The 21,521-nt window shown below is 43.1% G+C and overlaps 2 protein-coding genes across 11 annotated transcripts in view; one reads left to right on the forward strand and one right to left on the reverse strand.

The window, feature by feature from the left end:
- The window catches only part of MEGF11 (multiple EGF like domains 11), a 277,220-nt gene extending 269,014 nt beyond the window's left edge, over positions 1–8,206 (reverse strand). For 3 of the 7 annotated variants that reach the window (XM_042474946.1, XM_042474949.1, XM_042474947.1), the window contains exons 1-4: positions 7,992–8,205; positions 6,932–7,085; positions 900–993; positions 571–754 (exon numbers count right to left, since the gene is read on the reverse strand). The gene's annotated coding sequence lies outside the window, so the exon portion shown is untranslated. Of the gene's footprint in view, positions 1–570; positions 755–891; positions 994–6,900; positions 7,086–7,991 lie in introns of all 7 variants that reach the window. The other 4 variants (XR_006104620.1, XM_042474950.1, XM_042474943.1 and 1 more) reach the window with 3 other exon arrangements.
- Positions 8,207–8,416: 210 nt separating this feature from the next.
- On the forward strand, positions 8,417–20,776 carry DIS3L (DIS3 like exosome 3'-5' exoribonuclease). 4 transcript variants are annotated; one of them, XM_042474955.1, is made up of 17 exons: positions 8,417–8,583; positions 9,091–9,244; positions 11,750–11,878; positions 12,518–12,653; positions 13,514–13,690; positions 14,613–14,691; positions 15,235–15,414; positions 15,659–15,828; positions 15,936–16,097; positions 16,304–16,551; positions 17,209–17,301; positions 17,683–18,216; positions 18,374–18,528; positions 18,676–18,854; positions 19,434–19,579; positions 20,209–20,383; positions 20,468–20,776. In XM_042474955.1, exons 1-17 carry the CDS (start codon positions 8,454–8,456, stop codon positions 20,774–20,776), a joined length of 3,156 nt encoding a protein of 1,051 aa, XP_042330889.1. In that variant the 5' UTR covers positions 8,417–8,453. The 4 variants fall into 4 exon arrangements, with proteins under 4 accessions (XP_042330889.1, XP_042330890.1, XP_042330891.1 ...); XM_042474956.1 differs by lacking the exons at positions 8,417–8,583; positions 9,091–9,244 and adding an exon at positions 9,597–9,746; XM_042474957.1 differs by lacking the exons at positions 8,417–8,583; positions 9,091–9,244 and adding an exon at positions 10,243–10,351.
- Positions 20,777–21,521: the final 745 nt, after the last annotated feature.

Genomic DNA, 21,521 nt, shown 5'->3' on the forward strand with positions numbered 1-21,521 from the left:
CACTCTCTCAGCCCCAGAGGAAGGCAATGGCAAACCTCCTCTAATGAAACCTATCTAGAAAACCCCATGATAGGCTCATCTTAGGATCACTATAAATTGGGAATGGCTTGAAGGCACCCAACCAACAACGATGGTAGAAGGCAGTAAAAGAGGAAGACCATATTCCAGGTGGAATTACTCAACTGAGGAAGCCACAGCTGTCCTGAGTTTGCAAAACCCAGGTTGAACTGTGGATGAGAAGATGTCTTGGAGGCCTCTCTCATTCATAGGTTTGCTGCAAGTCAAAGCTGCCTTGACAGCAAATTGCAACAAGCTGCCATAACCAGAGTTACAGACCACTTTTCACGAGAAATAAACAAGGCTCTGCGGAGCCCTGCTCCATACGCCGTATTGGCCTCTCTTGACATTTTGTCATCACACACAGTAAAGCCATTGTAGGCATCTTCCTCTCCCTTTTTAACACCGGGATATATTAAATTATTGCAACTCTGAGAAACTGTTTTGCCTTTAGGAATGAAACACAGAGAGAAAAGAACAGAGCCCAGCACTGACAGCCGATGGGCAACGTACCAGGAAAAGCAGGAGGAAGGCTTGGCGGCCATCCTGGCAGAGATACACGGCTCAACGGATGACCTCCGGCCAGTCTTTTGACCTTCATGTGTCTTAGCCGGTTCAGCCAGCAGTCTGCCAAAATCTCAGAGCCCCTGAGCCCTGGAGTAACGCTCCTCTGGCTTCTGCCTGAGCCAAGATCTTCCTTGAACCAAAAGAGAGAGAAAGTGAGAATGACACAGCTCATTCTTTCCCCTCTCTCCTTTTTTTGAACGATCAGCAACTATATCAATCAATCTGGTCCTGCAAGGTTCCTCCTTGAGACGGGTGACTGCTCCGTACTTTTTTACCTGCATCCCGAGAGGTGTGTCAGCACAAACTCTTTTTATGCCTCCTTGGAAGGGAATGCGGAGAACAGATGGGAGCCGTGCGCAAGAGAACATGCTGTGCAAAAAGACAATAAATAAATAAAATAAATCACAATTATTCCCCCTCAAGAAAATTCAAATTCCATAATCAAGATGCATATGAGAAAAGAAAAAAGAAAGACATATATTTGGGGGGAAATGGATTATTCATCCAAAATTTAGTATTTCAAAGACTTTGGAAGAAAGTTTGGAAAGGAAATGGAAGGGAATGCATAGCAATGTTGGCCAAGATCTGATATCAAAGTTGTGTATCATAAATCCCTAGTTATGCTTTGTTGAATGGCTTAACATTCCTTATCTGAATTAAGGGTGCGTCTATACTGTTGAAATAATGTAGTCTGACATCACTTTAAGTGCTGTAGCTCCATCCTATGGAAATCCTGGGATCTGCAGTTTTACAAGGGCTTCAGCTTTCTCTGCCAAAGTGCTGGTGCTTCACCAAACTACAAATTCTAGGATTGTGTAGGATGGTACCATGGCAGTTAAATTGATGTCAAAACTGCATCATTTCTACAATGCAGATGCATCCTCAGGCACCAATGTCATGCAACTGAATGCAATCCCCAATGCACACATGCATCCATACACAATGCATGCCCCTGTATATGGCTCACATGTGCATCCGTCCGAATGCACAAAGGGACTGCATATGCAACCTGGCTTATGCAGCCTTGAACTTGAATGCAAACATTTTGCACTGCTTGCTTCTGTTGGGAAATTTATTGATCTGGAGACCAGGGTTCAAAGTCCCAGCTTGGTCATGAAACCCACTATCACACTGGGGCTAATTTTGGTATTAGAGATTAAAGCACATTTAAAGCATCCCGTAAATAAAGCAAAAATGGTGAGTAATTGCACGAATGATTATCACATGCAATCGCACAAATAGTGATATTGAAAATGCATTGTCGTTGCAATCCCGAAAGTAAAAAGGTGTGTGTTAATGCTTCTTTGTGACCACTTTAATAGTGGGTTTTGTGCAATGTCATGTGAAATTGTTTCGCTTAATTATGTGATTTTCCCAGGATATTCGTGGGCTAAATTCCTGATCTCCTTCATGTGATAAACTCCCTGACTTTGAGCAAGTTGCATGCTCTCAGCTTCAGGGGAGGGCAATGGCAAACGTCCTCTGAAGAAACCTTTCCAAGGTTCACCTTGGGGTTGCCATAAGTCAAAAAGGACTTGAAGGCACACAAGAACAACAAAATACAACAGCAGGAATCCAGCCATAGACTGAAGAGAAAGCTGTTGAAGGAATAAGGAGGGAATCAAAGCCAAGCCCTCCCTTCAGTCCATCTGCCTTGGTCCAGGCCTCAGAGGTTGAGAGGAACTGCTGGACCTCTTACCCTTTCCCTCCACCACTCCCTTCTCCTTCTGTGTCATGTCTTTTTAGATTGTAAGCCTGAGGGCAGGGAACCGTCTAACTAAAAAGATTGCATGTACAGCGCTGTGTAAATTTACAGCGCTTCATAAATAAAGGTTAATAATAATAATAATAATAATAATCAGGAACTCTCCATGGTACCGAAATACTTTGCATTGGCCACTGGTTCTGCCAATGGGTATTTAACGTCTTACAATTAGCCATACACAAAAACGAGGAGCGAGATTATGGAATCTTATTTTGGATTAAGGAGCCCTGGGCTTCTGATGCGCCTTTATTGACCCAGGAAAACTCTTTCTGCTTGTAACTTCGGCTGTTGTCAACTTTGGCTTATGAGGACCCTATATCCTAGAGGTTTCTTGGCAAGATTTCTTCAGAGGAGGTTTGCCATCACTTCCATCCTCTGTGGCAAAGTCGCCCAGTGGGTTTCCATTGCCAAGCGGGGATTCGAACCCTGGACTTCCAAGTCGTAGTCCAACTCTGCAACCACTATGTTTCTGGGGCCCTCAGTCCAGACTCCTTGGACAGACTTTTTTCTGCTCAAAAAATAAGTGTGAATTATCTCTGCTCTAGAAATGGAGGCTCACCTTTTAAATGACATAAAGAGACACATTGCACGGTTTAATGTCAAACCCTGTGTTTTCCAAAAGTCCACTTCTGGCCACTTCCAGTCTGGGGGAGGTTTGGAGGCAGTTTTGCAAATCTTTGTGGCCCCCAGAGATACCAAGGATGAAAAATGGGCCCCGAAGGTTAGCCTTTGGGTTAAATAAATCAGTGTAATGGGAATGATCTGGGTCTCGCTCCTAACTCAGCATCTGCCCCTAATGTGGCTACATCTGCATTGCAAAATTAATGCGGTTTGACACTGCTTTGACTGCCATGGCTCCATCCTACAAAATCCTGGGATTTGCAGTTTGTGATGGAACTAAAGCTCTGCGACAGAGAAAACTAAACATCTCACAAAGCTACAAACCCCAGGGTCCCATAGCAAGGAGCCCTGGCAGTTAAAGTGGTGTCAAACTGAATTAGTTCTGCAGTGCAGATGCAGCCTGTGAAGTCCCATTATTTCACATTTTTATCCAGTTCCTGACTCTTCTGGGATCATTTTGGCAGCTTTGAAAAAAAAATCTTTCACATTCACGGACTGAAATACTGGGGTGAAACTGATGGATTCCTTTTTAGCCACCCATCATGAGATATTAAATAAGGAGGCAATCGACCTCCATTGAACCTTTCCTGGTTGTCATTTGCTGTACAAATGAGATAGGAAGAGTTTTCCTTGGAGGCTCAAAGGTGTGCTTTGAAATCCAAGAGGAAAATATCACCAGCAGCCAGCAGTTTTCCTTTCCGGAGGCTAATGTTACTGGACCTGGTTCTGCAGCAGGTGACATGAAAGCATCAGGTCTCACCTGGAATCAAGTCAAGTCCCCAGTGGAAGAACCCCTTTATTTATTTATGCTGCATTATTCCCCATTGCATGGCCAGGAATGAGCAGCCTGTGCCTCCCAATAATTCACTTAATTTGATTTATACAGATGGAGTATCCCTCCTCTGGAATTCCAAAATCTAAAATACTGTACATACTCATGTATAAGTCTACAAATTTGGGTTAAACATTGACCAAAATACTGTACTTTAATCATTCATATATATATATATATATCCATCCCCTGGTAAAAGGCAAGAGTATAATCTGTCCTGGAAGTAAAGACCCCTTTCTATTCTCTCATCCATCCAGCTTTTAATATGATCACAGTTATCTCTGCTGGAATGTTGCAAGTTCTTTGGCATTGCTTCCCTTTGCTTCAGCCTTTAGAGCCTTTGCTGGGTGTCCCTATGTTTACCTTCAACTTATCTATGGGTCTTTTCAAAATCCATAATTTTGGCCCCAAAATCTGCCATCAATTTATACATGATTTATAATTGAGTACATACAGTACTCCAAAATCCAAAATTGCCAGTGACTCCTTTGCTTTCAGATGTTTCAGTACGCACAAACGTTGTTTCATGCACAAAACTATTATAAATGTTGTATAGCTGTGTTTGCGCATATATGCATATATACATAGAGGTGCCTTGGAGAGGGGACCCAAGTTCATTTACATTTCATACACACTTTATATGTATAATCTGAAGGTTATATGTATTGTAGCGGGTGACCCCAAACTCATGAACCCGAAGGCCCATGGCCTGCCAGAGGACAAGCAGAGTCAAGGAGACCGAACTGGCTAGAATAAAAAACGCTTTATTGTCTGCGCAGGGCAGCAGCACACCAACGTAGGTGTCACCAAGGCTGCAGCACCGATGGCTTCTTGTCACCCCCCTTTTATACCCTTCGCAGAGGGCTGTTTTCTAAACAACAAGCGATTGGTTGCGTTCACTGTTCACTCAATGGTCCTGTATTTTCTTCTTGGCATTACATCTGCTTGGAGCCTGGAATGTAGAGATAGCTAGCTACTGCAAAAGAGATACTTAGCTAGACTGATCCTGTTCTCTTCCAAGGCCACTTGCTAAACACAGGCCATTGTATTCAGAGCCCTCCAGAGGAAGGAGGGGGTGATTATGTGAGTGTGTTTTACGGCCACACACAGAAAGAAAGAGTGGGGGCCAGCACAGCCCATTTGCACTTTACTCTGTAGGCTCAATCTATGGGCCTTCTGTAACTATTGATTCTTTTGCAAAGCAAAGTACAGAAGCAAGAAAGCATTATTATTATTGTGTTCCTATCATGTATAATGCGAATGAATGTGGGTCCCATCTCTAAAAGATATCTCATTATGTATATATGCATGTATCTGCAAATACATGTATTCCCCAAAAAACCTCAACTTTTTAACATGCAAAGCACTTCTGGACTGGAGACTTGACTTGAGACTCGAAGGCAGAGACTTTCAGACCTGATTTGAGACTAGGATTAAAAGACCTGAATACATCACTGCTGCAGTGTAGAACAATATTTAACTTCTCAATTTGAGAGGGATCATACGATTCCGTTAGCAAGGATTGGAGCAAAAAGTAGCAGTCACAAAGTTTGCTCTGCTGCACATGGATAAAATAGACTGGCTTAGTGAAACAGTGACTCCCAGTGACAGCAATGGAAAATGCACAATGGAAACCATCTACAGAAATGTATTCTGCTACAATAACCTCAGACCTCACTCTATTTTACTTTTATTTATTACACTGCAGAATTAATGCAGTTTGGCACCACTTCAACTGCCACGTCTCAAGGTGTGGGATCCAGGGATTTGTAGCTTGTTGTGGCAGATAAGGCTCAATGGCTCATAAAACTACAAATCCCAGCATTCCATAGCAAGGAGCCATGGCAGTTAAAGTGGCGTCGAACTGCATTATTTCTGCAGTGCAGGTCCAGCCTTTTTAGACTACTTTAAGTCTAAACTGAAGACTATTCTATTTTAGGGAAGCCTTCCAGCTTTCATTTTGATTATATGACCATATTGTTCGTATTAATTTACACTTTTACAGTACTGTTTTAACTTCGTTACAGTAACATATTTTATTAATTTTATAACCTTGTTTTGGGTCTCAGATCGTGTGCCGTAGGGCAGCCTTTTGTTTCTGTTTTGGATGGTTGTTTTCTCTCTCCTTCGTAAAGCGCTATGTAAAGCCGATGGCGCTATACAAATAAGTGTAATAATTATAATACACTGCAGAAATAACATACCTTGACACTACTTTAAGTGCTGTAGATCCATCCCACAGAATCCTGGGACTTGTAGTTTTTACAAGGCTATGCACACCTTCCCTGGCAAAGAGTACTGATGCTTTGTGTTGTTGCTGTGTACCTTCAAGTCATTTTTAATTTATGGTGACTCTAAGGCAAACCTATCATGGGGTTTTCTTAGCAAATTTCTTCAAAGGGGGTTTGCCTTTGCCATCCGCTGAGGCTGAGAGAGTGTGACTTCTCCAAGTGGGTTTCATGGCCCAGCTGGGATTCAAACCCTGGTCTCCAGATTCATAGTCCAATGCTCAAACCAATATGCTACACTGGCTCTCATCAAACTACTGTACATATCCCAGGATGGAGCCGTGGCGGTTAAAGTGGTGTTAAACTGCATTATTTCTATGGTGTAGGTGCACCCACATTCAAGCCAATACATCACTTTGGATAATTAAAGTTGCTAATGAGCATTAGATGTAGATGCACTCCCAGTTCTAAGTAAAATCATAATCATAATACAGTCATCCCTCCATATTTGCAGCTTTGATATTTGCGGATTTGATTATTCACAGATTTCATTAATATGTTCTCTCTAGGACTGTCTAGGTCCTCCAGTGCAACTCTGTGGTCAACTTTAACTAAAAGTTGCACTGAAAGACCATTTGTAGCTACTCCAGTGCCATTCTCTGGTCAGTGTATGTTGGACATTGACCCCAGAGTTGCACTGGAGGACCTAGAGATTCCTAGAGAGGTGTCCTCTCAGGTAAAAGCAGTGTTTTTGTTATTTGGGGTTTTCCCATATTCACAATGGGGGTCTTGTTCCCCTAACCCTAGAGAATAGGGAGGGACAACTGTACCAACAATAAGGGAAGGTTCATAGGATCTCACTGCACAAGTCTTCAGAAGCAGAGGAGAGGAGCCCTTTTCTTGGCTTTCACGGTCCGTTTTCCCACATTTGGGCTCCATTTATTTTAATTCTCCAAAAATGCAAGGAAAAGCACCGACTGGAGAAACTTCTTCCGCATTTCGTGGAAGGCATAATCTGAAATACAAGAGCTGCAAGATTAAAACGTCAAAAGATGATGCATCACCGCTATATCGATGTGGGAAAAGTAGTCTGGTATTAATGGTATCTCACCAAATGTTATTTATTTTGTCCTTCTTCTTTATTTAATAATTGATAATAAGCTCTCTGGACAAGGCAGCCCAGAACGAAGATACTAATGAATTTCAAATGATAGTTCTTAAAAACCGGTCTCTCTCTCTCTCTTCTGAGCCTTGAATGTCTGTGTTTTGTTCTCATTTCCCCATAACTACCAGTTACTACGATAAAATCCAAAATCCACAAAGCATTGATGCCTTCATGGGACCAACCCAAATGCACAAAATCCTATTTGCAAAATAGCAAATACAGTAAAGGGATTAGAATTGCCTCTAAATTACAGACTGGGCCCAAAAAGGAAAAGGCTCATTAACTAATAAAAGGTACACCAGCATCCTTACTCTATAGATACTATACTTATTGGTTTTTATGTGCTTTGTGAATTATGGTGGCCATAATTTATCTTGGTCTCTTGGAATCTGAGGTGAATGCCACAGAATTAATCCAGTCTGAGGACCGTTTAATTGTCATGGCTCAGTGCTATGAAATCCTGGGATTTGTAGTTTGTTGAGGCTCAGAGCTCTCTCTGACAGAGGAGGCGAAACACCTCACCGAACTAAATTCCCAGAATTCCACAGGACTTAGTCAAAGCAGTTAAAGTGGTGTCAAACTGGAGTATTTCTGCGGTGTGGATCCAGACAACAATGTTAATCATGAGAGAGCTGGGAAGGTTTACCAAAAAATTCCCAGAATCCCCCTTAACCCCAAGTAGCCAGAGGCCATGTTGGCTGGGGAGTTCTGGGAATTGTCTTCTTTAAAAAAATTCCTCAAACTGACTGAGTTTACCTGAAGGGATTGTGGGAGATGTAGTCCAAAAAAGTAACTTTCCCAAAAATATTCGACAGTACAAAAGCTTGGGGGGGAGAGTTACATCCTCCATATACTGTATTATTGTTGTTGTTGTTATTTCTGAACTACCATTCCCAGCATTCCCTTCAATATAATGTTAGAGGGAGGAATTGTGGGAGTTGTAGTCCAACGCCTCAGGCGCTAAGCTCAACCCCGCCCCTTTTCAGTTAGCAGCCTCCACCATTTTAGGCTCGCCCCGTCCCTTCTCTCCTCGGCTGCTCCCTCGCGCTCTTCCCAGCGCCGGCCACGCCCCCTCAGCCGCAGTCAGCGCTCTTTCAAGACTGACGGAAGCGAGGGCGAATCAGGGCCTGTAAGGCGGGGCTTTGAGGCTCCGCCCCTTTCTCTTACTGACCCGCCCCCCTTCCACCCGGTGCGCGTGCGCTCTGGCTCCCGGCTCGGATGTTGAGGACAGAGAAAGTGCTGCTGCTGCGGGGCCTCCAAGGCCGCTCCGTGAGGGTCGTGCGCGAGCACTACTTGCGGCCCGACGTCCCTTGCGGCAGCGCCCTCTGCCGGGAGGGTTGTCCCCGAGGTAGGCGACGCTGCGCATGCGCAAGGGTTAAATGTGCCCATACAGTATTGTTAAGGGGTGGGGCTTGTGGAGGAGACTACAACTCCCAGAATTCCTCCCACCAACTTTATATTGAAGGGAATGCTAGGAGTTGTAGTTCAGGGATGTAATTCTCCCCCTAAGCTTTGTACTGTCCTTCTGAAGTTGCCTTTTCCGGGCTCCCGTGAATTATCATGGGTTTTTTTGGTTCAGATGTGTTTTGCCATTGCCTTTCCCTGAGGCTGAGAGAGTGTGACTCTGCCCAAAGTGGGTTCCATGGCTGAACTGGGATTTGAACCCATGTCTCCAGAGTCCTAGTCCAACACTCAAACCATTACATCAAGATGCTCTTCTTTTGTTTCCCTATTTTGATTTATGGATTGTAAACTCTTCTGGGCAGGAGCTTCTTGCCTTGCAGACTGTGAAGCCCAGGGCAGTAAATGGATGGCTGTGTCCAATGTTAATAAGGCCTGGATTTCTCTCTTTCAGATGGGAAACTGCTATCGGACGACGCAACTCATTATGTCGTCCCGGACTGGAAGGTGGTCCAGGATTACCTGGAGATCCTGGAGTTCCCCCAATTGAAGGGCATTGTGTTCATGCAGACGGCATGTCAGGCCACGCAGCACCAAAGAGGACGCAGGTATCCGCTCTGCCTGAAGAGCTGGGCTGCGTTAGGCACCTGGGAGGACTTGGAGGACTCACTTGCCAAGAAAACCCCATGACAGGTTTGCCTTCAGGTGGCCATAAATCGGAGGCAACTCAAAGGCACACAACCAACAACAAAACATTGCTTTATGGTCCCACCCTCCATGTAAAGACAGTCTGTTTCTGCCAGTCCATAGATGCGCTTCAAAGATGAACTGCGTTTTCAGGTTCCTATTGGGCAGAGAGATTACGGTTTTGAGATACGGCAGCCTGGCAGCAAGGAATATAGGACCCAACTGCAAAATATGTCCCTTATTTTAGACTGGCAAAGGGTAATGATATGCCACAGAGACTCTGTGAGTGCATCAGTCCTGTGTCTGCCCTTGGGGCCCCAGAGGTTAATCAGGGATTTCTCTCGTTGACATTAATTATAGCGTTATTATCTATGAATATATATCAGAGGGAATGGAAATATTCTAATCCTCAGTCGTAACAAGGCAAGTTAATGAAAACGCTTCATGCTTCCCTGACACTTGCGCTTTTTCTAACCAGAGGGCACTTTTTCGGTTGTGATAACATTTCTTTCCCCCTTTGGATGCCTGTTCATCTTTCTTTGCCTTCCAGTTATGAAACACAGCCTGGACCTAATCTTTCTGTTTAGCCCTGATGCTGGCTGCAGAGCTTTGGGAATAAGATGCTACAGCCTGCAAAACTCCTTCTTCCACATCAGTCGCTTCATTTGATGGGACAACTCAAGGGATTCCTGACATCCCAGACACTTTTCCCCATGTGCATTAACTATTTCACCAAGACCTCTGTTCAGCAGCAGACAAAGTCCACAAAGGAGGACAGGGCACCACATAATGTAGGGCACTCAAGAAAAATGGGGGACATGACCAAATAAAAGCTTGAAGCACTCACAGAAATATAAAACCTTGCTTCTTAGACATGCTCCAAATGGAGGAGATCTTAAAATTCCTCCTGGACAGGTTGAAACATAGGACATGTCCTGGAAAAGGAAGGTGTCTGGTCACCCCGACCTCCCTCCTATGCATTAGCCCTGTTCACTATGGTCTGTAACACAGTGGATCTACAACTCAGGGTGGGTCTGCACTACAGTTACATCAGTTTTGATACCAATTTGACTCCATCATACCGAAGCCTAGGATTTGTAGTTCGGTGAGGGACTTCGAATTCTCTGCTAGAGCGCACAACTACTGTCTACTGAGAAGCCCAACTCCCTTTTGTTATCTGCCTTCAAATAATTTCTGATTTATGGTGATGCTAAGGCAAACCTATCATGGGGCTTTCTTGGCAAGTTTCTTCAGAGGGGGGTTTGCCATTGCCATCCTCTAAGGCTGAAAGAGTGTGACTTGCCCAAAGGCACCCAGTGGGTTTACATGGCCAAGCTGGAATTCGAACCCTGGTCTCCAGAGTCCTAGTCCAATGCTCAAACCACTATGCCACACTAAGCCTCTTACCAATATATAAATCCCAGGATTATATCAGTGGGACCCATGGCTTTTTAAAGTGATATGAAAGTGACATAACTGCATAGTGTGGATGTACCACAGAGTGCTAAATCCAGTGTGATGTTGTCACATAACTTCCTTCCTTTCTCATCTCATTGCAGTCCAAGCAATTGCCCCAAAACTGGCTGCTGGAGCAGCTTTTGGGGGTATTTGGGGGGACCCATGGTGTACAGGGCTGTTTCTCTCTTCTTCCCCTTCCCCAAATCTATGTTACATTCTGCTATTGCATGAGCAGATATACAGCACCAGATACAGTCATTAATTTCATTTTCTTACACTCTAATAAGATCTTAATTATCTGCAGGGCTGTTGTCTTTATATATGAATTTTAAGCTTGTAAGGAAATGTTTTAGAAAGATCATACTGTGGATTGCCAAGGCAATGCCATTTTTTATTCATCGTAATTAACATCAATGTTTAATTATAAATTTAAAATACCCTCTCTTCTTTCAATTATTTAATGGATATTAATTGCGTAAGGGTGCGGTTAATGATTCCATCCAGTTTGAAATTTGATTTATTATTAATAATAATTATTAATAGCTTATAAAGCACCTAATATATTCTAAGCGCTGCAAAGATAAGACATTCCCTGCAATCTAAAATCTAAGAATCTAAATCTAAAAAAGGGGGGGAAAGGGGAGTATGGAAGGAAGAAGAAAGCAATTAAATTCAGGCAGCAGCATTTAATTGTGTAATTTGTTTTGTATAATTGTTTCAGTAAATCTTCCCTGTTACGACAAAGAAAAAGTCTACCTACACAAATATCATTTGCATATGTCTGTGTAGTCCTGTTAATGCAGTAAGCAGATTCTTTGGTATCAGTCAAGCTGCTAATGGATGCGAATGATCTTTGCAAGAGGGTCTAATTTTTTATGATCTTTTACTAAAAATTAATTTTTCTACTCATAAATGGCAATGTTGCATTGCTTTGACACAGTGCCTTTTCTGCCCTGTTTCTTCTACAGACAATACAATAAACTGCGAAATTTAGTGAGAGATGCCCGCCACGACTGCATTATGTTTTTTAATGAATTCCAGCTGTTTTCGTATTTGCCAAGAGAGAGAGGAGAACCTTTGGAGAAGTGGCAGACGCGGTACGTCTTCAGGATAATGCGGCACTGACGGTTAAATACTTCACAATTGTTGTTGCAAACCTGGGGTTCGTAACTCTCAGCCTGTAGTACAGACATGAATCAACTCCACATTACACATAACGGTGTGACACAACTTTAAATCCTAAGGCTGCATCATAAGGAATCCTGGAATTTGTAGTCTGAAGAGGCTTTAGAGCCCTCTGTTTGAGAATTATAATTCTTCACCAAACTATAAATCCCAGGATTACACAGGATGGATCTGTGGCAGTTAAAGTGGTACCACAGTGCTACACTTTGTAGTGTGGGAAAGAGTGTGGAGGAGATCAATTAGATCCTAAAGGCTTTGATACACAAAGCCATGTTTCTACCTGGCACAGAATGAAATGGCTGTTAATGCCAATCAGGCCTCTCTCTCAGAGAGATATTCCACAACTGGGATGCCACCATAAAGAAGCCCCTCTCTGATTAGTTGTTAATTGTATTAGGACAAGAATACTTGTTCTAGCGGCTTGATACTTAAATGGTTATCATGCGCAGTTGGGAATGTGACTGTGACCATCTCTACGTTAGGAATTATATGAATTTTTGAAAACGGTGTAACATGATGCAGATGAGTAAATGTGGCTGCTTGGTTCTTAGGAGTATTTACAATGCCTCCGTGTGGTACTATCATCACTTCTTGGGTCAGATGCCCATTGTAATGGTAACAGATGATGAAGACTCGATCGAGCAGCTCGGAAGTGAGACGGAAGGTGTCTTTGTGATTTCATTCAAGGTACAGTAATTTAAAAAAAATATCAACACATAACATTCAATAATATAAAATGACATCCAGCGGGTCCTCCGCATTCACTGGGATTAGGGGTGCAGGACCCCCATGGAAGTGGAAAAACCACACATATTTTGTCTAGGAATATATATATATTCCTGTCTAGGAATCTCTAGGTCCTCCAGTGCAATTCTGTGGTCAACCTCCATGTGATAGCGGTCCCTGGCACATTAAGGGAAAAACCTGCCAGTCTGCCACATCAACACTGGTCTAGAAAATGTAACTGCTTCTGGGAATTTGTCCTTAGTCCAAGGATGTGGGAGGGTTGGGGAGGGAATAACCTGGCCCACCAAAACCATTTCTTTGCCGTCCTCCTGAAGCCCTGCTTGCAGAGTTCCCTATTGTTGTGGCTGTGTACTGTACCTCTACATCGTTTCCAGCTTATGGCAACCCTAGAGCGAATCCATCATAGGGTTTTCTTGGCAAGATTTGTTTAAAGGAGGTTTGTCATTGCTTTCCCCTGAGGCTGAGAGCATGTGATTTGCCTAAGGTCACCCAGTGGGTTTAATGGCTGAGCAGAGAATCGAACTCTGGTCTCCAAAGTCCTAGTTCAACATTCAAACCATTACACCATGCTGGGTCTATTGCAGAATATTTAATCTACAGGGAGAAAACAGAGAATGGCACTTCTGGGAGGCACCAAGAAGGTGTTATTCTCAGCTACCAGAAAGCAGGGGATACCATGCCTCCATGGATGTCCATCCTTGGCTGGAATGTCCTCTTTGGATCCCAAGTTCAAGGGCCATGGCATTAAGAAAACCTCCAGTGCTAATTTTCTTTCTCTTCTCCTCTGTCTGTCTACACAGGATTATTTGGACAACTTCTGGCCTGACTTAAAAGCCGCACATGACCTTTTCGATTCTATCCTCCAGTCGCGTCGCGAACGGGAGAACGAAAGTCAAGAGAATAAAGGGAAGGAGTATGCTGAGCATGTTCCTATAGAAGCCCTGGAAGCTGGGATCAAATCAGGAAGATACATTCAGGTAACATGCGTCATGTATGCACAGACAGAGCAAAACTTTCTGTAACTCTGGATATTTTTCAGAGAATACACACAAGGAGGCTCTGATAAACATACTGGAGGTCTACAAGCCTCTGATACATACTTCTCTGAGGTTTCAAGAGTGACATTTCAAAGTTTCTAGGACGGACCTGGTAATGGAAAAAAGTAGGCTGCTTTTGTCCCTGGCAGCCAGAAAACTGTACTTAATCTGAAAGCGTCAGACATACAGAAGAGTAGAGAAGGAGGCACTGCTTATCATTTTTCTATATGAAATTCCTACACTTGCTTTCTGTAAAATGCTCAAAGCGGTAATGATTAGAGTAGGGATATAAAAGAGATATCGCTTGGGATCTCCTGTAAATAAGTTCCTTTCTTATCAGTCTTTTGTCTCCTCCTTGCCCTTTTGCCCTGACATCGTAAAATGGGCATTGTATGTGCCAGAAAAGATAGATTGGAAACTCTTGCCGAAATGTCTCCGGTGGCCTTTATAGGTCATTAAAGAGCTGATGGGAAATAAAACCATCAGTTGGAAGATCTGGCATTGTGCTCACAAGCTATTTATTTGCTTCCCTTAATTTCAATCTCGCCCTTCCATTCAAGGATGCCTGGTGCTGCTCACAAAACAAAGTCTCAATTTAATAACACTTGAAATCACATAATTAAAATACAGCTACAAGAAAATGCTTACAGCAGACAGAAGACTGTATTAAAAAAAAATTACACCAGCCAGCTAGCTGTACAAATGTACCTCAGAGCAAATGAGTCTTTATGGAGGGACAAGAAGTTATTGGAGAGGGCACCAAATTGCTTTTCTGGAGCAGAGTCTTTTGTATTGTCACAGTTGCCACAGGCCTGGTATATGCGCATCAGTTGTGCATCGTTCCAAATCTTATGTCTTGCAGGGAGTCCTGAATGTAAATAAGCACAGAGCACAAGTAGAAGCATTTGTCCGACTTCAAGGAGCCAGCAACAAAGAAAAAGGTGAGAACTGATTCATTATTTTTGATCTGTAAAGTGAAACTGGCTTTGGCTTGGTTAGGTTTTGCCCCAGGGCTGCAACTGTAGAAGGTGCAAAATAAGAATGCTACTGAATAAAAATTCTGTTCCTCTTGATGCAAAAAAGTGCCTTCTTGTGGCTGTTCTCATCTTGAAATGCCTTGCTAGGCAATCTGGGCAGCCAATCTCTTTGCTGTCCTTTCATTAGCATGAAAAGACCTTTCTATTCCAGCAGGCATTTGGGAACAGATTGTTTTCACAAAGAAGGCTTTCTGTTGTAGTGTACTGTACAATTTTTATTCTGTGGTTTTCGGTTACTATTTTGAATGGTTTTAATTCTATAGGCAGTTTAATACTGTCTCCATCCTGATGGGTGTGGGTGTGTATTTGAGCTACACATAATTTTGTTTGTATTTTTATCCTGTAAACCACCTTGAATCTCCGTTTTGTGGGGGGAAAGGTGGAGTATAAATAAAGCGCTTGATTCCTTCAGCCCTCCTGATTCATTCTTCCTTGATTTGCACCCAGATCTCAAAACTGATGTCCTCATTTATGGCACCAAAGCTCGGAACCGGGCAATCCACGGTGATGTTGTTGCTGTTGAATTACTGCCACGGAGTGAATGGAAAGGACGGACTGCTGCCCTTTGTGAGAATGAGGCAGAGGAAAAGACCTCTGGGGAGGCTTGCTGTGAACCAATGCCCACAGGTAAGGCTGCGGAGCAGCATCTTGTCATATTTGGAGTGGGCTTTTGGATGAGTTGGCATTGCCAGTAGTTTCCCCAGCATTGTCAGCCACTGGCTTACTGTATCATATTAGCAGTTCTCTTACTGCCTCACAGGTTCAATAGAGCTTACTGTTAATAGATAGATCAAGCCAAAAAGCCACCATTGGGTTCTTTCCCTTCTCTTTACTCCACTGCTATGTAATCCGTCTGATTCTTCTTTCAAAGGGAAAGTTGTGGGCATCTTACAAAAGAACTGGCGTGACTATGTGGTCACTTTCCCATCCAAAGAAGAGAACCAGTCACATGGCAAAAGCACACAGAAAATCCTTGTCACGCCTTGGGATTACAGGATTCCCAAAATCAGAATTAGTACCCAGCAAGCAGATGCCCTACAGGTAGAGATTTATTTGGTGTGCAAAAATCCAACATCTGCCAGTCTCTTCTTGGTGATATGTACAGCCACTGCCTTAGTGTTCTGATGTACTGTATTGTTTTGCCCCAGGACTTCCGTGTCATTGTGCGCATTGATTCTTGGGAGTCGACATCACTGTATCCCAATGGGCATTTCGTGCGGGTTTTAGGACGGATAGGAGATCTTGAAAGTGAAATCCAATCTATCTTGGTGGAAAATAGCATCTCAGTCAGCCCATTTTCTGAAGCACAGGTCAGACTGTCTTGTGTGTGGGTGGGTTTAATTGGCTGATTGTCATTTGTAATGTTTAGGAGGAATCTCTTTTCCTCTAGTTTGAATCCATGGGAGACCAAATCATTGGGCTCTTCTTGTTTTGAATAGCCGGTCGGTAGAGACGGTATGAATAAAGATTAGTTTTCTGTCTCTTATGGCTGATCAGCAGGATTTGATTCCCACAGATGTGTGAGATGCCAGTTGTCATCCCAGAGACGCCATGGAAAGTGACTCCAGAAGAAGAACTAAAACGCACAGATCTGAGGGATACACACCTAGTATTCAGCATTGATCCAAAAGGCTGTGAAGATGTGGACGATGCTCTGTCAATTAGAATGCTGCCCAATGGAAATTTGGAACTAGGGGTCCATATTGCAGATGTCACTCATTTTGTGGCTGCAGGTTCTTACACTGACATTGAAGCAAGAGCAAGGTGAGTTTTGCTTCTTAGTTTCTTTGGTTACAATCCTTCAGCCAACTGTACTAAAAAGAGAGGAAGCTGCATGCAGCCATATTTCTATAAGAACTTGTGAAAAATGAGACGCAGAACATTGGTGGTTAATGCTGTGTACCCTCAAGTTGTTTCCAACTTATGGCAATCTCAAGGCAAACCTATCATGGGGTTTTCTTGGCAAGAAAAGTTTAGGTGTGTATGTACATTTGGTTGTACAATATTTCAGTTGATAAGCAAGCAACCTGTACAACAGTCATGTAGTGTTACACTCCCTCTCTTCTGCAGTTACCTTACTTGTACCTTTAGTGTGTACTTTTTAAATGGCTGCCCATCTTATTTTCTTTACAGTGGGCATAAATATAAATAGCCCACAGCAGAAGGGATGAAAGCTTTTTGGTTCACTTTTGTGCTTCACTGAACCTAATATCCAGTGACTACATAAAAGTCCCATTACAGTATAATAACAACAACAACAATAACAGGATTTATTTATATATCGCCCAATCAATGGGAATCCGAACGGTTTACAACAGAGGGGATAATAGATGGTCTGTCCTGAATGGTCAGATATACATGTCTGTTTGTTAAGCAGTAAATGAATGATAAATTATTGCTGTTCTTTTCTCAATATCTCAGGGCCACCACTTACTATCTACCTGATCGCCGTTACGACATGCTGCCTGCCATCTTGAGTGCCAATTTGTGCTCTCTTCTCGGAAATGTTGACAGGTGAGCGCTTAAGTTTGAGCTATGTCTAGGGCTCATATGGTCTTGTGCTTTCCTCCAGCACTTAAGTCTTTAGGAAGCAGATCTGTACATAGTCTTTTGTGGTATTCGAAGAAAATGGTGCTCTGCACCTTTGAACTGGTTATAAGTAAAATTCACCAACTATAATCTGGTTAGTGCAATATGCCAGAGAGGTGCATTACTAAGAATACCAGTAGATTTTGTCTGGCTGATATCTATAGCCCTGTATGTATCATAGAAGCAGTATTAAGAGAATGAAACAGTCTGATTGTGTGGGTTTCTCTCATGTTCAAAATACTGTAGCAGTTTCACCCAGTGATAAGTTTATTTGCTTACCAAACAGTGATGATGTGTGTTCTCAAGGTACGCTGTGAGTGTCATGTGGGAGCTCGACAAAACTTCCTACGAAATTAAACAAGTCTGGTACAACAGGACCATCATTCGCTCTTCCTACAAACTCTTCTATGAGGCTGCACAGGCTTTGCTAGAAGGAGACTTGACCGCTGTGGATGAAATTCCAGAACTCCAAGACATGGATGATGAGACAAGAACATGGAAGTTGGAGGAGCTGGTCTGGGCCATAGGAAAGCTGACTGATGTTGCCCGGCACATTAGAGCTAAACGGGACAGTTGTGGGGCACTGGAACTGGAAGGGGTTGAGGTCAGAATTCAACTTGATGACAAAAAGAACATAGATGACCTTGTCCCCCAGCAGCCCCTGGAAGTTCACGAGACTATTGCCGAGTGTATGATCCTTGCAAATCACTGGGTGGCAAAGAAGATCTGGGAGAGTTTCCCGCATCAAGCTCTCCTGCGCCAACACCCGCCGCCACGGCAGGAATTTTTTTCTGAGCTCCGAGAATGTGCAAGTGCCAAAGGCTTCACCATAGACACCCGGTAAGTAGAATGGGAAATGCTTCAAAGGCCTTAGCTGCACAAAATTTTTGTTTCCTTTGAAGTTTTGACTGTACAGTAGCTCTCTGCAGAGACAATTATTGACTTCATGTCAGTGGGAAGGTAAATCTGTAAAAACCAATCCTATTTGTCTTTATAGGTCTAACAAAGCATTAGCTGACTCCTTGGACAGAGCAGTGGATCCCTCCGATCCTCTTGTGAATAAGCTCCTGAGATCTATGGCCACGCAGGCAATGTCTAATGCGGTTTATTTTTCAACTGGATCCTGCCCTGAAGAAGAGTTCTCTCACTACGGTATCTGCTTTCATTTGTGCTTCTGTGTGTGTGTGTCTGAGGTGGGGAGTAGCACTACCCTTGTAGAGGCTCACTCATCTAGGTCTATACAGGATCTCATCCATGGACGCCTTGTTCATTAATGGCTCTTGGGTTTCTTGGCCTTAGGTCTTGCTCTGGATAAATATACCCACTTCACTTCACCCATCCGGAGGTATGCTGATATAATAGTCCATCGACTGCTGTTGGCAGCCACTGCCAAAGAAGACAAAGCAGGCACCAAGGATAACTTCTTTGGAAACAAAGAACTTGAGGAACTCTGCAGACACATCAACAGCAGAAATAGGGTAAGAGGCAGAAGGCATTTAGTGTGAGTTTAGGTAGCGGCTTAGAAGAAAAAGGCTTGTTTGACTTTTGTTGTTCAGAAAGACAGCTTTTCTCTGTTGTACCTGGAACAGGTAGGCAGGCTTTGAAAGGGATTTCCTCATTATTCCCACACATTATTTCTGAAATCTTTTGTGAACTGAACAGAGGAGTGGATTCTCCAGCATCACAAATACAGTACGCATAGGTACTATACTGCTTGTGTTGTAGCTCAAATCTTTTTTGGACTCCTTTCGGGTTTTAGAATTCTCCATAAGGCATATTTACCCTGTATAGGGATTACATTATTTTGCCTTTAAAAGTATGTAACTGTGAAGCTGTGTACTATTGTTAGAGGACCTTTCTTTGCTAAGAACAACAAATAGGTACAAGCACTGCAGCCATTTTACCCCTGTGTTGGGTGCACAGGAAAGTCCAAAGATTTGGCCAGGTAGAAATAGCAAGCAAGATTGTGATCATGGCAACTTTTGAGGCTGGAACCTGGTGAATTTGACTCCCTGAAGGAAAATATAATTCTGCCTTAAATTACTGTTTTCGAATAGGCTGCCCAGCATGCCCAGAAGCAGTCAACAGAGCTTTTCCAGTGCATGTATTTCCAAGACAAGAGCCCAGAAAGAGAGGAACAATGCACAGCAGATGGGGTTATCTATTCCATCAGAGAAAATGGCGTCTTGGTCTTCGTCCCGAGGTGAGACAACAGTGGCTCAAACCGAGAGAAAACATCCGCATGGCAGGTTTCCGTTTCAGAACTCCTTGGGAGCTCACTCAGCCATGGAAACCCACTGGGTAAACCTGGGCATGTCACACAAGGGATGCAAGAGTGAGGTCCAGGACCCTTACGCAGCCCATCCATGCTCTGTACCAAATCAAAGCATTGATTCACCTAACCAAGCATTGCCAGTGTTTCCCAGGTGTATTGGACTGGTGGCCATAACCCCAAGAACTGGTGATACTGGTTGCAATTGATGAGAATTGTTCTAAACATCAGCAGATTATACTGACTTGCAGCCATGCTCCAGAGATTATTTCCAGTGGGAGTCTTTGCCAGCTCCAGCTAGACTGATTCTAGTGACAATCCATCTCTACAGCATGTGACCCATTCTGTTTGGGAATATCTTGAGCTTTTGAATATGGGACAGAATTCCCATGAACACGTTCAGCAAATACTATTGCTCAATCTCTCACTGTGTCGTATTCCGTGTGATACTGCCTTTTATAGTTTTTATTCACTGTCACACTTTCCCCTGTTGTGAAATTCAAAGTGTCCTAGTAATTGAGTTTTAATTTAGATCACTGTCTAATCTCATTCTGTCACAGGTATGGAATTAAAGGTGCTGCTTATCTGAAAAATAAAGAGGGGCTGGTCCTCTCTGGCCAGACTGATGGGACCTGCGAATGGAAACCTGGTTCACTCCAGCGTTTTCCCAGCAAAATCATCTCTGCTCCAACAGCTGGGGATTCCATTACTCTGAACCTCTTCGACCACGTAACCGTAAGTTACAAACCCGTGTCCTAGATACCACCAACTTGCTCATGGGAGTAAACCAGAAATCTTAACCCTGTGTTTTCCTCTCAGGTAAAAATCTCCGTACAGAGTTCTCGCTGCCATGTCGATACCATCCGGCTTCAGATAACAAGCTGCAAGCCTCACAAGATGTCAGCAGGGGATCTGTCTCAAAGTTCTCACATATCCAGAACAGATTTGGTAAGAGAAGTAACCAAGACGGCCGAGGAAGCTCAGCTGGCTCATGACAAAGCCAGAACGGAGAAGATCGAGGAAGGATATGAGGAATATCGGCAGACGCAGGGCTTGAGCCTGTACCAGCTGTTGGAGGAAATCAAGGATTGGGCTCTGCTGGATGTCTCTGCAGATAGCGGAGCATGACACTTCAATTCACACAGGGCTCTTCGTTTGGCCAGCTTCACTCAGTCATTTTAATTACCTTTTTTTTAAAAAAATGAGGATACATTGAACAATTTTACTTGGCTCTATTCTTGACGCTGCTTTACCTTGTATAATAAAACAAGGTTATTTTTACAGTGTTAAAAGTGGGTCATTATATTTTAAAAGTCTGTTTTTAAACACACTGAATGGCAATGAAAAGTACTATTGACTTGTATGAATTAAGTAAAGAAAAAAATGTAAATATGTGAACATACCTCAAGGGACAAGTATTAAATTGATAATACCCACCAACCTGGTAGTACTTCAAAACATTACTGGATGAGGCTGGCTGTTGATGTACAGCCAAAACTACATTAATCACCACAGGTATTTTCTATACAATACGCAAAGGGGTCTTGTAGTGCCTTTGAAACTAAACTGCAAAAGAGGTTGTAGCATGAGCATTCATAGACTAGGCATTCGTCCTCAGATGCAAGTGGCAGCAAGACTAGTTTTAATAATCCCCTGGAGGGAATGACCCCTGCCCCACAGTCAAACAGAAAAGGAGTTTCAATCAGATTGTGGGCGAAGGTCTGGATGAATCAGTAGAGTCATTAACCTCACTATGTGCAAATATACTAGCATAAAACAATAACTGGATTGGTGGGAAAGTTACATATTAATTTATTTGAATTTTTATCTCACCTTTCTCTCAAGATGGGATTCACAGCAGCTAAACAGTCTC

This window comes from Sceloporus undulatus, chromosome 6 (assembly GCF_019175285.1).
Source record: "Sceloporus undulatus isolate JIND9_A2432 ecotype Alabama chromosome 6, SceUnd_v1.1, whole genome shotgun sequence".
Taxonomy (NCBI): Eukaryota; Metazoa; Chordata; class Lepidosauria; order Squamata; family Phrynosomatidae; genus Sceloporus; species Sceloporus undulatus.

Excerpts from the sequence above, each read along its gene's own strand:
- DIS3L (XM_042474955.1), top strand. The coding sequence starts at position 8,454 with ATGTTGAGGACAGAGAAAGTGCTGCTGCTGCGGGGCCTCCAAGGCCGC. Across the intron at positions 9,245-11,749 it reads CAGCACCAAAGAGGACGCAG|ACAATACAATAAACTGCGAA; the intron begins GTATCCGCTCTG and ends TTTCTTCTACAG. Across the intron at positions 15,829-15,935 it reads AGCAAGCAGATGCCCTACAG|GACTTCCGTGTCATTGTGCG; the intron begins GTAGAGATTTAT and ends GTTTTGCCCCAG.